Source organism: Emys orbicularis, chromosome 1 (assembly GCF_028017835.1).
Source record: "Emys orbicularis isolate rEmyOrb1 chromosome 1, rEmyOrb1.hap1, whole genome shotgun sequence".
Lineage (NCBI taxonomy): Eukaryota > Metazoa > Chordata > Testudines > Emydidae > Emys > Emys orbicularis.
In genome coordinates this window covers 240,650,809-240,666,617 of record NC_088683.1, presented here as the reverse complement: position 1 = coordinate 240,666,617, position 15,809 = coordinate 240,650,809, and the positions used below count along the sequence as shown (strand labels likewise).

General features: G+C 42.2%; 1 protein-coding gene across 1 annotated transcript; it reads right to left on the bottom strand.

Moving 5' to 3' along the window:
• Positions 1-9,745: 9,745 nt before the first annotated feature.
• LOC135895343 (kelch-like protein diablo) lies at positions 9,746-15,339 on the bottom strand. The gene is made up of 4 exons (XM_065423431.1): positions 15,258-15,339; positions 14,578-14,656; positions 13,473-13,700; positions 9,746-11,192 (listed from the first exon to the last, which is right to left on the bottom strand). The coding sequence occupies exons 1-4, from the start codon at positions 15,337-15,339 to the stop codon at positions 9,746-9,748; spliced, it is 1,836 nt and encodes a 611-aa protein (XP_065279503.1).
• Between the last annotated feature and the right edge of the window lie 470 nt (positions 15,340-15,809).

The window sequence follows — 15,809 nt, the reverse complement described above, 5'->3', positions numbered from 1 at the left end:
ACACTTTTGCCTTTAGACAAAATTGTTGTGAGCTGCTCTAGTATCTAATCAGGAGAGGTTAGAAAGCTGTTATTTGGCAGAGGGATGCAGTGTCCTAGGCCAGATATGTGCCTTTTGGTGTTCTAGTGAAAATCTGTTTCGAGTGAAGTGAGGTGGAAGAGTTTGAAAATTGTACTTTGTATGCAGAGTTTTTTTAGTTGGTTCCTGATTGATTATATATTAATTAGAATCCCCCAATTTAACATTCTGTGGTTTGGCAGGGTCCTGCCTCAGGATCAGACCCAGAGTTGTGAGAATTATTATTAGGATTAGAATCCAGGTGTTCATGGTAGAGACGCTCACACTTAGGACATGCCTTAAGGCTTTTTAATATCTTTATTAGCACAATTAGCAAAGTCACAAATACTCCAACCCAGGAAAGAAGGTAGAAATAATATAAAATGAATATCTAAGCATTCATATATTCACACCATACCTTGTGGGAAAACCTGAAGTGTTAGTCATCATCCTCATTATCATCCTCACCAGTGGCTGTCATCCTGACATCTCCTCTGGCACGCAGGCCGGAATACGGCTTTTATAATGCATTATGCTGATACTCACTATTCCTAATGCATATTCAGTAGAGATTTGAGCCCCTTTTCCTTATCTGTATTTCCTCACCCTACTAATGTCATGGTGGCCACCTCCTTCATGTTACTAGGCCTTTTACCTCAAGCTTAATAGCATATACATCAGTTAGTTACCATGGCATTCTTGTGATGGAACATCTGCTGATGTCACTAACTTAAAATGTCTAAAGCTGGTATAAACTGTTCACCACTGATCTTGTGGTGACCTGTCAGCAGTTTAGCAACACTTATTTATAACATCACTCCATCTTGTGATATAGAGTCATTTATGGGTTAGTTACATATGTCAAGTAACACTGGTCTACAATTTTTGAGAAGTCGTCTGCTTCAGAGATAAAATGTGCTATTTATTATGTATTTTGATGTGCTGAATTCAAATATGACAATTAAAACAACTGATTGGCTACTGTTTCTAAGATATTTAAGTTTTTACATTTTATGTCGATGTATATTGTGGAGATAGTAGAGTTTTAATCATAAATTGTAAACCTAGGTCTTTTCATGTGTTTATGGTTGCTTTACATGATAATATTTCACCTGTCCAGTTTATGTAACACTTTAAAAATCAGCGAAAGGGTTATATAAATAAAATTTATTATGAACCAAAAGGCAAAAAACTATTCTGTACATAGTTTAGCCTATTCAGTGTCTACTCGGCGCTTCTTGGCTTGTCTCTTGTATTCATTAAATGGAGCATCTCTTGTCACTGTCCAGCAATAGTCTGCAAGCATTGATGGGCTCCTTTTGCCCTGATAGCGTTTCTCCATTGTTGCAATGTCCTGGTGAAATTGCTCGCCATGCTCGTCGCTCACTGCTCCGCAGTTCGGTGGAAAAAAATCTAGACGTGAGTGCAAAAAATGTATCTTTAGTGACATGTTGCAACCAAGGCTTTTGTATGCCTTGAGGAGGTTTTCCACCAACAACCTGTAGTTGTCTGCCTTGTTGTTTCCGAGAAAATGTATTGCCACTAACTGGAAGGTTTTCCATGCCGTCTTTTCCTTGCCACGCAGTGCATGGTCAAATGCATCATCTCGAAGAAGTTCACGAATCTGAGGACCAACAAAGACACCTTCCTTTATCTTAGCTTCACTTAACCTTGGAAATTTTCCACGGAGGTACTTGAAAGCTGCTTGTGTTTTGTCAATGGCCTTGACAAAGTTCTTCATCAGACCCAGCTTGATGTGTAAGGGTGGTAACAAAATCTTCCTTGATTCAACAAGTGGTGGATGCTGAACACTTTTCCTCCCAGGCTCCAATGACTGTCGGAGTGGCCAATCTTTCTTGATGTAGTGGGAATCTCTTGCACGACTATCCCATTCACAGAGAAATCAGCAGTACTTTGTGTATCCAGTCTGCAGACCAAGCAAGAGAGCAACAACCTTCAAATCGCCACAAAGCTGCCACTGATGTTGGTCATAGTTTATGCACCTCAAAAGTTGTTTCATGTTGTCATAGGTTTCCTTCATATGGACTGCATGACCAACTGGAATTGATGGCAAAACATTGCCATTATGCAGTAAAACAGCTTTAAGACTCGTCTTCGATGAATCAATGAACAGTCTCCACTCATCTGGATCGTGAACGATGTTGAGGGCTGCCATATCACCATCGATGTTGTTGCAGGCTACAAGATCACCTTCCATGAAGAAGAATGGGACAAGATCCTTTTGACGGTCACGGAACATGGAAACCCTAACATCACCTGCCAGGAGATTCCAGTGCTGTAGTCTGGAGCCCAACAGCTCTGCCTTACTCTTGGTAAGCTTCGTTATGATTGCATCATCCATGACTTCTAGGAATAACATGATGCAATTCATATCGTGTATGACACAATACCAGCTTCAGATTGCATCCTTCATTGTTTTGCCTAATAAGCAAGTACTGTCCAAACCCAGTCATAGATTTATTCATAGATCCAGTCAAAGATGTATTTTAGTCATTTATGGTTTAAATTGAGATCCCTTCCCTTTATAACTCACTTATCCTCCGCCATTCCCAAGTCAAGGGTCGTATATACTGACCCAATAGCATATCTTGAAAACTAGAGCCAATCAATAATTTTAAGCATCATTTTTGTTCTCAGTGACCCAGAATTAGTAAAGTTTTACTACATTTATTTCAGAAGCATTTTGGCTGTAGAGCAGTGTAATTGGACCTTGGGCCTTAGTTAGTTTGGATAAGCTATTTTCTTTACAGTCTTGAGACCTGTAAGCTTTTGAATGATTGTTTTAAGTCATACCTATATCTTTCCTACCTATACCTATAGGCTACCTAGAACTCATGATGGAACTTTTAATAACAATCTTCCAGTGTTCTAATGGCACATTGCATGCATGCTTAAGTAATGTGTGTGGAATTTTGTAATATGGAACAAATGTTTAAAATTCCAACTAATTCAATTAGGCAGGTCTCTGTAGGAAAATCACTGGTAAATCTGCAAGAGCCTCTGCAGACCGTCAAAAGTCTATAGGAATGAGTTTAGCATGCATATATTTACTGTTTGAAGATGGGATTTCCAAAGGTATCTAGGAGATTTAGCCACTAAGATCTTGTTGAAATTCAGTGGGATTTGTGGACCATAAACCTTGAAAACCTCATCCAATAGCATTTAAAATTTTAAATCGCTGAGCATTTCAACTAGAACAGATATCGCCCAGTTGCCTGTAAGAACTTAGCAGATCTGAAGGACACTGGAAAATGGACTACACCACCTCTTTACAACTCCTGGAAACTTTGGGAACGTGAAAGAATTCGGAGAGTAGATGAGCCAGTTTTTCAACTCCCCCCAAATTTTAACAAAATGCAAAAAGTTGATTGAATGAGGCAGAGTTCCAGTGAGATTTGCCTTATTCTTTATGATTTTTTTAAAGGTTTAGTTTAAATGAAGCCTTGTCACATTCAGTGATCACTATGGTGCACTCAAGAAGACAGGTCTTGGAGCAGTTCTGTAAAGCCATTGCCTTTTTGAATGCACTTCTTATAGTGACAGAGAATCAAGTACAAGAAGAGCATTGGAAAACTGGAGAAAGTTCAGAGAAAAACAACAAAAAATCATTAGAGTCTGGAGAGATCAATATGTGAGTAAATATTCAAAAGGAGCCAAATATGTTGAAATTTCCTAAATGATGCCAAAGTGAAAGGGACATATGGTAACAACCTAACAGTATTAGAAGAATGTAAACATCAAGATAGGAGAATAATTATTTAAAATTTGAAAAAAGGTCAGTAACTAGGAGAAATGGTATGCAATTACAGAAGGACAAAGTGAAACTGGATATCAGAAATAACTTTTAAATTTCCTCCCAAGGAGAGTGGCAGAAAACCCATTACTTGGGACATATAAAACTAGACTTGACGAAGTCCTAGGAAATAGCTGGTAGTCTGGTATCCTGCCCAGGATGAGGGGGATAGACTGGGTGGGACCTAACAGGTCTCTCCCATCTCCAGTTTCTAGGAATCTGTTATTCAATGGACCACTTTCCTCTGTAGTTTAATTCCATTCCCATCTTATACAGGAAGAGGGAATTTAAATTTCCATATTAAAGGCACAACTGCAAATTATTCCTATGCAAAGGAAAGATAGGAAAAAGAGTAAGATGCCAATATGTCTCCATCTGAAGGGTTTTAATGACATGAAAATCAAAAAGGAATCCTATAAAAAGTGAAAGCATGGTCAAATTGATAAGGAGGAGTACAAAATAACAGAACAAATATGTAGGGACAAAATCAGACAGGATAAGGCACAAAATGAGTTACACCTGGCAAGGGACATAGAAACCAATAAGAAGAGGTTCTTTAAATACATTAGGAGCAAGAGAAAGATGAAGGAAAGTGTAGGTCCTCTACTTAGCGGGGAAGGAGAACTAATAACTGATGACATCAAGAAAGCTGAGATGCTTAATACCTATTTTGCTTCAATCTTCATTAAATAGGTTAATGATGACCAGATACGCAACACAATTAATGTGGACAACCAGGGGAAGGAATGCAATCAAAAATATGGAAAGAACTGGTTAAAGAATATTTAGATAAGTTAGATGTATTCAAATCAGCAGAGCCTAATGAAATTCATCCGAGGGTACTTAAAGAACTAGCTGAAGCAATCTGGGACCAATTAGCAATTATCTTTGAGAACCTTCAGAGGATAGTAAAGGGCCCAAAAGACTGGAGAAGGGCAAACATATTACCTATCTTTAAAATGGGTACCAAGGAAGACCTGGCGAATTATAGACCACTCAGCCTAACTTCAATACCTGGACAGATACTGGAGCAAATGATTATTATTAATTGGGTTATAAGGAATAGTCAGCTTGGATTTGTCAAGAAAAAATCATGCCAAATCAACTTAATTTCTTTCTTTGATTGCATTATTGACCTAGTGTATGGGGGGAAGTAGTAGACATGATATACCTTGATTTTAGTAAGGCTTTTGACACAGTTCTGCATGACATTCTCATAAGTAAATTAGGGAAATGTGGCATAGATGAATTTACTATAATGTGGGTGCACAACTGGTTGAAAAATAGTTATTGATGGTTTACTGTCAGATTGGGAAAGCATATCTAGTGGGGTCCTGCAGGCATCAGTCCTGGATGTATTCAATATTTTTGTTAATGATTTGGATAATGGAGTAAAGAGTTTGCTTATAAAAGCTGCAGATATCATCAAGCTAGAAGGGGTTGTGAGTACTTCGGAGGACATGTTTAAAATTCAAAATGACCTTGACAAATTGGAGAATTGGTCTGAATTCAATTAGATGAAATTCAATAAAGACAATTGCAAAGTCCTTCACTGAGGAAGGAAAAATTAAATGCATAACTACAAAATGGGGAGTAACTGTCTGGTGGTAATAGTGCTAAAAAGGATCTGGGGATTATAGTGGACCATAAACTGAATATGACTTGTCAATGTGATGCAGCTGCAAAAGAAGGCTAAGATGATTCTGGGGCATATTAACGGGAGTGTTGTATGTAAGACACAGGAGGTAATTGTCCTACTCTACTTGGCACCAGTGAGGTCCTAGCTGATGTACTGTGTCCAATTCTGGGCACCACAATTTAGGAAGGATGTGGACAAATCCAAAGGAGAGCAGCAAAAATGATAAAGGGTTTAGAATACCTGAACAATGTGGAAAGATTGAACTTGGCATGGTTAGTCTTGAGAAAAGAAAACTGAGTGGTGACCTGACAAAAGTCTTCCAATATGTTAAGGGCTGTTGAAAGAGGATGGTGATCAGTTGTTCTTCATGTCCACTGAAGGTAGGATTAGAAGTAATGGGCTTAATCTGCAGCAAGGGAGATTTAGATTAGATATTAGGAAAAACTTTCTAACTAAAAGGGTAGTTATGGAATAGGCTTCCAAGGGAGGTTGTGGAGTCCCCATCACTCTTCTTCTTCTTCTTCAACACTTAGCCAGACAGTCAGCCATAGCTATCATTCGCCATTTGGTCCATACCTGCACAACCGTGAAGGCTTGACAGCCTGAGAGTCAAACATCGGAACAGATCTGATGAATGGGGGGGGGGGTAATGGGGGTCTGCCTCTGGGCCACCTCCACCCCTCAGTTGGTGGAATTTTATCCCAGATGTTACAAGCCACCCGTAGAATGGCATTCACTGGAACATCTTGTGCATCCTTGTGCATGTCTGAAAAGCATAAGGAGCCACCTGCGGACAATGGCACCAGTAGTCTTTAGACCTGAACCACCATAAACATCTGCATTACACATGAAGTCATTCCACTTTATGCCCAATATATGACATTGACTTTTTGTGTGGAAAGCCTTCAGCTTTTCACAGCCGTACAACAGTATGGGAAGGATACTGCTCAAATAAATCCTGAACTTGGTTGTCATACTAAGATGATGTTGATTCCATATTCGTTGTAAACGGCCCGTGGCAGATGCTGTGATGCCAATCCAATGGAGAACCTCCATGTGAGAATTGGAGGAGCTGGTAAGTATAGAACCCAGATAGCAAAAGCTGGAAACTGATTCAACGTTTTTGTTGTTCAAAGAGATTGAAATCGAAGGTGGACCTTGTCCTAGATTTTGCAGTTTTGTCTTTGACTACAAAACATGGAGAACAATCTTTGCTGACTCCTCCTCCATGAGGCTGGAGTGCCTCACGAAACCTGTCAGGGCTCTGTACTAAAATAACTACATCATCAACATAGTCAAGGTCTGTGAGCGAGAGATCACCAATCTCAATGCCTATGGACCTGACGGAACCCTGCTTTATGAAATCCGTTGCCTGACAAAAGAGTGCAGGGGCCAGAACGCAGCCCTACCTAACACCAGATATGGATTTAAAAGGCGCTGACATCTGGTTCCCAGACAAACATGGGCAGTGGTTCCATTATGCAGCTCTCTAATCAAGTCCAGCGGAGTGGTAGGGACACCTACGCCCTTTAAGGCCTCCCATAACACGACACAGTCTACTGAATCAAATGCAGCCTTAAGCTCAACATACGCTACATGCAGGGGCTTCCTGAACTCGCGATGTATCTCTGACAACAAGCAAATGGCCACAATGACATCTAATGTGGACCTGTTCCTCATAAAGCCTGACTGTTGGGGACAACACTTCTGATGTAGCACAGGCTCCTGACATGCCAGCAAAACATGCGCAAACACCTTCCCTGGACTGGAGAGCAGGGTGATTGGCCTGTAGCTCTTACATTCACTGCGTGGTCCCTTGTCCTTATAGAGTGAGATCACAATACTGTCCTTCTAGGTGGTTGGCAGGATTCCAGTTCTCCACACCAGACAAAAGATGGCCAGAAGTGATTCTGCTACAGGATCAATACCACATTTTAGCAGCTTTGAGGGGATGCCATCAGCACTGGATGCACGTCCGTTTTTCAGTTTAAAGATGGTACACTTCACTTCATCCAATGTCAGTGCATCAGTACAAATGTCTGGATCTGGAACTGCCGTGACTGCCAGATCATCCATCTCTGAACAAGCGGCAGCTGAAGGATGGTTCAAGGCACTGTGATAATATTCCACCCAATGTGAGAGAATGTCATCATCCAATTTACATGGATGGCCTTGGCTGTCATTCAGGATGCCGTCTGTAGTGACTATCTCTTGACCGCGGAATGCTGGCTTCAAGTCGAATGGTACGGAATGCTGGATTCAAATCGCCCCTGGTTAAGCCAAATTCGACATCATCCGCCACTTGGTTATAATATGTCTCACAATCGCAGAGTGCCAGGGTGTTAAATTTTTGCTTCAGCTGATTACGAGTGCACTTATCACCACGCTGGCAGGCTGTGGCCTTCAATTTAATTATCTGGAAGGCCTCCTCTGATAGACATGGTTGGCGTGCTGGATGCCTATAGCCAATCGTCTGCTCAGCAGATTGGTTGAAGGTAGAAGTGAACAGGGACCAGGCAACCTCCACGTCATCTGACAGATTAGCTAGAGCTGAGAATCTGTTGCTGACATCAATACAAAACCTTTTGGCTAAACCTGGCACCCTGAGTGCATCGATATCAAATTCTTCTTCATCATGGCTTATTGTTGGAGCATCAACACCATACGGGCGACCACTAGATGGTGATCTGTGTTCGCCGCTCATTCCGCACCATGATATACTCTGCAGGAGGTGAAGAGACGCCTATCGCGTGTAATGATGTGGACCAACTCCTTCTGAGTGATGCCAGCATGAGAGATCCATGACATCTGGTGTATGCCACTTGAACCATGACCCAAGAATGGAAAGATTCTGGGAGGCACAGAATGTAAGCAAGAGGCGAGAGTTATCATTGCGTGTGCCTGAACCATAATGACCAATGACCTGTTCAAACCCAGTTTGCAGGGAGCCAGTAACTGCATTTAGGTCACCCAGGATCATGAGATTATCATGTGGAGGGACTGTGCATACTAGATGTTCCAATTGATCGTATAAATGATCTTTAACTGAGTCAACCGATTCCTCTGTTGGCGCATAGACTACTAGGACAATGAGGTAACCGTGCCGATGTTTAAGACGTGCCGATGTTTAAGACATTTAAATAAGTAAATGAGGAGACATGGATGTCCATCATTGGAAGCTTTTAAAAACAAGTTGGAGAAACACCTGTCAAGGATGGCTGAGGTTTACTTGGTACTGCCACACTGCAGGGGGCTGGACTTACTTAATAGCTTCTCCAGGTCTCTTCCAGCCTTACATTTCTATGAGTCCATGATTCTGTGAGTGATTCAATTCATAGCCTCTCTGCTTAGCTTGACAACAGAGTGACCCATGAAATTATTGGTCTTTCCTGCCCACTAGGAACTACACTGACACGTAGTGACTCTTTGCAGAGAAGTCACTAAATGGTATTGGGTAATGACTAGGGTTGGGTGTGAATCATTGAATAGGCTGGAAGTGAAAATCTTCATATTTTATTACCAAAACAAAGACTATATTAAAATGATTTTTAATAACATTTTCTTTATTCAGCTTTATCATTGAGCCAAGACACCTGCTGTGAAAGACAAACTCATGTCTGACCATTACAAGGAAAGGGCTTTAATAAGATCTTAAAACTATTACTGTGTACAGTGATCCATGGGAGCAACAGTTCGCAAGCTTCACCAAACAAATATTTTGAAACACAGCCACACTGATATGGGGAACAAAACTATTCTCCAGCTGAATACAATGAGCCAAATTAACCCCTGACTCCAGTGATGTTACCCTAGGGAGAAATTTGTAACAGTGGATTTAATCTCAATAGCTGGGTAAAAGGAGGAGAGAAATAGACAGGAAAAGGAAGGCGGATAAAAGGATTTGTGCCCTTTAACTGATGTCTAGAGGTGTTAAAATGGTTTTAAGCCAAGTGATGTTGAGACTGAATTTAAACCAGCTCCTTGTGTGAACCAAATCTTCTCAAATGCAGCCTATTTGAATTCAACGGAATCCTGTGGAACATATTCTGATCCCATTGAAGTCAATCTTAAAACTATCATTGATTTCCAGGTGAGCATGAGTGAGGTAAACTGATGTTTAGGGACAGAGACAGTTCTTCTGGAGGGGATATTTCAATGCTAGTTGCACTGTGAAGGGGTCAGGCTCTAACAAGTGTCTGAAAAGCAGCAGTCTGTAACTCTGATGGTAGTAGGGGTTACAGATATTTCTTGGAGAAGGGGCAGAGTGTATTTTTTGGTATCTTCAGTGTCACACATTTAAATATTCTGATAAACCCCTCTATACTGGGGACATGTTCCTGGCACTCAGTCCAGCTGGAATCACCTGGTTCCCAGTAGAAAATCCTGTTGCATAATCTATAACAATTTACACCACCCATCAAGTAGATTCTCCTCTGCCAACAAACCACACTAGCAAAGGCAAATGTTTCTGGTAATTCTGGAATCATAACTTCCTGACACATTTTGCCATCTTCGTTGAGGAAAAAACATTTTGTACTGGACAGAAAGGAGACTTCTGTAGTGCCTCTTAGAGTCAGCTGTCTACCTTTTTCTTCACAGAACCCACCAATAACACAGATCCCATTATTCATAGAGATAGCAGCTGTTTCATAGCACTTAAAATCCAGAGGCATCTGAGTCCACATATCTAAGTTAATGTCATAAATCAGAATGCCGCTATAAACTAGCTTAGGTACTACTGCCAAAGCTTCTCCACCTATTAGGTACAACTTATTCTTCAGCACTGTGGAAGCAAAATATATCAGCCGAAATGGCAATTTGGAGATGGGAGTCCATGCCTTCTGCACCAAGTCAAAGGTCTCAGCAGAAGTGAGTCCGTGTCTGTCATTCCGTCCCCCAAGAGCATACAGCTTCAGGTTACAGGCTAGAAAGCCATGTGAATCCCGGGGCACAGACATGGAGGGGAGCTGTATCCATTGGCCAGTAAAAGAATTGTATTCATAAAGAGTGTCTGAACAAGAGCCATCTCGGTGTTTGCCTCCAGACAGGTAAAGCTTGTGCTCCACAGCTGTGCTGGCAGAATGTCTCAGGCATTTCAAACCTGGCAGCTTTTTCCACCTTCCTGTATAAGGATCAAAACAATCCATTCCAGAAAGCAAGTCAGAATCAATGTCAAACTCTGAATAGTCATTCTCCCCATGTTGAATCTTGTACCTGTGCAGCTCCATGCACACAATACACTCATCATACATTCCCTGCCTCAGTCCCCCACTCTCCCACAGCCTTTCTTCCCCAACCAGTTGTTTCCACCACATCTGAACATCCCCATAAAGTTCTGAGTCTGCCTGGATCTCTGCAAGTGCTTCACCGGTCAGGAAAGGAAGGCGTATGTGCCTCATGAGCATAGAAAGCACTGGGAGGCGCTCGGCTGGTTTAAACCTCACCCAGCGTTGCACAGCCTGGTAGACAACCAGTTCAGAGGACACTACAAGGTCGTCCGAGGAGATGATGCTGGTCAAAGTGCTGAGGTCCAGACACATGAAATCATAGTCCTCAGAGATGGACCCAAAATTCAAGCCGATGTGGTGCATGGTTGCATGAAGAAGATCTTTGTGGTTGTGGGCATACGCCAGTGCATAAATCCCAAGGCAGTTCTCCATGGAAATATTCTTCACAAAGAATCTGGAAGAAATAACAAAGGGAATAAATGTCACTGAGGAGCTCCCAAGAAAGGTCAGTCTCCTGATTGTGTCAGATAATTGGTTGTCCCTGTATAGAGCAAGGTGATTAATTGATTATTTGGAACTAGCAGTTCTAAAAATAACATTTAAAATTGCATTAGGTTGAACCAAAACAAAAAATCTGAAAATTTCAGTGAATCAAAAAAGTTGACAATTTTGGTTCGATTGAACAAAATGTTTCATTCAACTCAGGTTAGATTCACAAAATGGTGGGAGAAGGAAGCAGCTCCTGTCTAACTTTCAGCCTAGGGGTTAGGGCACTCACACAAGCTATGTTCTTCCTCCTCTGGGAAGGATTTGATCCTGGACAGAAAATTTGATCATTGTCTCAGGAGGGTGCTATAGCCACTGGCCTGTGGATGCTTTGGGGCAGGTTCACTCAGTCTATCCTGTTGAAGCTGTTCTACCTTGTATACATAATTAAATAGTCCCTAGAGCAGTTGGGTTTCCCACCTCTCTGGAGAGAATCCTAACCTTCCAGCTATATGGTATCTGGGGTGGGTACCTCTCATTCTCTCGTGTTGAAGTTGAGCCACTGTATATCAATAATGTAATAGTCATTGGGCCAGAGACAGAAGTAGAATGATTCTATTAGTTCATTGCTTAGGCCACTCTCCTTAGATGTGGGAGACCTGGGTTCCACTCCCCCTGTTAAAATGACTATTTTATTGCTTACACAAAGTGGAATTCTTATGAAATTTGTGAATAGTTTTGGGTCAACCAAAATTTATTTTGTGGCGAATAAAGTATTTGTCAAAAATATTTCACTCAGCTCTCTATGTATGACTCTGGGTTGCTAGCTGTCTTGATATCTGATACTGCACAAATAATACTTTGTCTATCTGCAGTACCCCAGGGAACTCAAGAACAAATATTTATTCATCAAATCTCACAACCCCTCTGTGAAGTCTGTCAGTGTTAGTATGAGCATTCTTTAATATGATAAACTGACATACAGAGGGGAAAGTGACCTAACCAGGTTACAGAGGGGAGCAGTAGCAGAGCTAGGAATAGAACCCAGGAGTCCCCCACCTAATAACTTCCCTTATTAGACCACATGCCCTCTCCCAAACCACACAAGCTTCTATTGGGCTGGACATAAACAGTTCCCCATCTTCTAGAACAAATTGTTTCACTTGGGATAATTTCTAGGAGTGATTCTTCACTGCCCACCTTTCTCACACACATGGGCGGTGGGTACTGCAGGCCAGGGGAGGCTAAGCCCTGAGGGGAGGCTCTGCCCTGAGGCCCCCTCCTGCTTGCCGCTTCCCCTTTGGCCCCTGCCCAGGCAGGCTGATTCTCTTCTCGGAAGTGGGCTGGGGCTGGAACTTGGGGCAGATAGGGCCATCCAGCGCTAGGGGACCTCCTGGTGCTCAGAGTGCTGAAGGCATACCGTCCAGCGCTCTGGGGATGGGGGCGCTCGGGTGGGGCGGCCCAGGCCTAGGGAGTGGGGGCCGACAGCTGCTGGGGGAGGGAGGGTCTCCAGGAGGAAGGGCAGTGGAAGAGGTAGGGGAGGGGAGCGGCGGGGCCTCAGGCAGAAGGTGCAGCGCCAGGGGCTAGCTGCCCATGCTTACACACTGTATAACATGGTCTCATGAGATTTTGGGGCAAGACAAAGTTCCTTGAAACTGCGACAAAACAGGCAGGGCACCCTTGACTATTTTATGTTAATGTCATGCTGATACCAGATTGAAAACTCTAGGGATGGACACCCTATATTTAGTCTACAAACTTTATACAACATGGGAAGGGGCAGGTCACACTTCCCCCACACATTTACTGCCCTTTTCCCCTGTGCTTCAAACCTGTCCCTGGATAGAGCCCTTCCAGGTTTCACAGCACATGCAGGCCTTGGTTTCTCTTCTGCTTAACTGAAAACTGGTCTAATTGTTCTGGTGTTTTGTATGTTCTACTCAGAACTGAATTTGACTCAACAACTTAGAAGTCAAATCCTCTTTGATCCAATATTCTTATCACTGGGTCATTCAGCTCCTCTACAATAGAATTTTTCAAAATGTTTATGCAGGAATCAGGCCAGATGTGTTGATTTTTAAATGACATTTTATTGAAATGCTTGTGTTGCAGCTGTGAGAGGTTTCCCCAATACATAAATAATGGAACCAATCTATACCCAAACAGCACGTATAGACCCTCACAAACAATCTTATATCACACCCACCCTAAGTACAAGGAGGAGACTAGTGAGGTCATTGTGAGTTACCTGCTAATGATCTCCTCTAGTGGGAGGATCTGGAGCCTACTGGATGCGATAAACAACTCTTCAGCAGTCTCTGCAGTAAGTGATATCTCCTCTAAATAGAGATAATTCAGCATGCTTTGGATGATGGAGGGGGCTATAGCCTTGAGCAAAACTTCCCCATCCTGGGACTCTTTGAAGGAGCTGGTGAACATGACCTGGAAGTATGGGCTGACTGAGGCCAACAGCACCCTGCACCAAGAGACACAACTGTGCTAAGAGATTACATGTGGTATTTGCAACCAGTTCACTTCTGGGGGCTCTGATCTCATCAGCTCTCTCCTAGTTAAGCAGGGAAGGGCTTGTTTAGTATTTGAAGGGGAGATCTCTGAGATAACTTAGGGTGCTCCAGGATATGGTGAAGGTTAACTCAATAGGAAGGTCTCTTTCTCCAAAGTCAGCATTAAAATTATTTCCTCCATATGATGCTAGTGGGAGTTGCTGTGCAGCAGGAGGTGCTATCCTTGGGATGGTCCATAACGCCAATGTTGTGATCACTTGTGGGGTACTGGAGGTGACACAGAAGCCAGAAAAAAAAAACTATTTGACTTTGAGATCTTGGGGGGCAGTTTAGGGGAAATCCAGATTTTTAAAATGTAAATAGGAAAAATTTTATCTAAAAACATAACCCCCCAATAAATATGGGACATGATGGTGCATTTTTATATCTTGTTTAGAGGAGAGCTGTACTTTCTGTGGAGATCCCAAGGGACATAGATAGGTAGGATACTGTAAGAGTAGGGGGGTTGCCTTGTTACCTTTGGGAAATTTTCCTTCCCCTCCACCCCCCAGAGTTTTACCGTGTGTTTTGCACCTGTTGGCTGCATTTCATTTCTAGGTGAAATGTTCCCTGTAGGATCTTTTGTGATGAAAGGTGCCATTTATACAGATTAGCTATTGTTCTATTATTAAGTCTTTTCATGCTGCTATGAGTTCTGTATACTAGATTAGGTTGCTTCACCTCCCTAAGTAAATAACTTCTTCTGTCCTGTTTCAACAGTATGTAGTTTCTGGTTCTTATATCCAGAAGCTACTAGCATGTTGAATTCAGCATGGAGCAGAAACCCACCTGTGACAGGGAAACCTCCTTCCTTCAACCACCAGTGTAGCATCACAGAACTGCTGGTTGAGATACATCTGCTTTAAACCTGCAGGAGTGGGAAAAACAAAGCCAAAACCTTGATCAGAAATATGCAGGTAGAAAGAAATGACATCTTCTACTAGAAATATTTAAGGACTAATACCTTATCTCAGGGCAAATGAACTGATGAGGAACCAACAGTCATTCAGATCTAATAACCATTTGGTGGTCTCTGTTGGGAATTAGTTTGATGGGTCTCAGTCCAGTTCCAAGTGAACAGGAGTCAACATCACAAAAAACTGGAACTAGTTACCTGGCCTCCCTTGCTGGCAGGTACAGCAGAGAGCCCAAACTCTGAAAGGGCCCTCCAGAACAGGGGTGAAATGCAATGGCAGCACACAATATGTGTGAATCGAATCTTTCAATGTTGCTGATGTTGTGCCATAATTGCTCTGTGTGTAAACGACCTGTAGAGCTGTCAGCCAGCATCTTTACCAGCATCAAATCCACATGCAAAAAAAGCGAAATGGGAAAGATAGCTTCTATCCCAGTTCGTTTTGTGGACACTGACTGCAGCCTCAGCCATTCAGTAGCCGCTGGATATCACAGAGTGTTACAATAAAGGGACCACTCCTAACTCACATCACTCATCAGAGCAGCAAACCTACCCTGACTCACAAAGCTTCCCAGGGACTGAGGTGCATCTTGGGTGTCATCCTTTTCATTGTCCACATCCATTAGGGAATCCATTATTCCAACCACTGAAATGGATTTAGGAATCTACAAGATTGAAATATTCCCTTGGGATCCTCAGAATCACCAACCAGTCCTGCCAAGAGTTGAAATAGGAGAATTCAGTAACCCTGATTGTTACACACAGAGTCAGCTCCTTAAACAGCCTTTCTCTGAAGACACAATGTCAGGGGAAGTAGCCTGTTTGAAGTAGAGAGGATGGGTGGTCCAGTGGTTAGGCCATTAGGCAGGGACTTCGAAGGCCTTGGTTCAATTACTTTCTCCACGACAGACTTCCTGCATAAGTTCAAGGAAATTATTTAAATTGTTTGTGCCTCAGTTCTGCATCTGCAAACAAACAGCGAAATAACAAATAGGGATAATAGGGTTGTTATGAGGATAAATACATTAAAGAATGTAAGGTGCTCTGATACTAATGGGGAACATTTAGGTACCATAAATAGAATATCCTAATATATCTCCTGTTC

Coding starts and splice junctions, on each gene's coding strand:
- LOC135895343 (XM_065423431.1), bottom strand. CDS start 15,339: ATGGATTCCCTAATGGATGTGGACAATGAAAAGGATGACACCCAAGAT. Junction 14,657..15,257: donor GGGAAGCTTTGTGAGTCAGG/GTAGGTTTGCTG, acceptor CCACTCCTGCAG/GTTTAAAGCAGATGTATCTC. Junction 11,193..13,472: donor CTAGAGGAGATCATTAGCAG/GTAACTCACAAT, acceptor TATTTCTTCCAG/ATTCTTTGTGAAGAATATTT.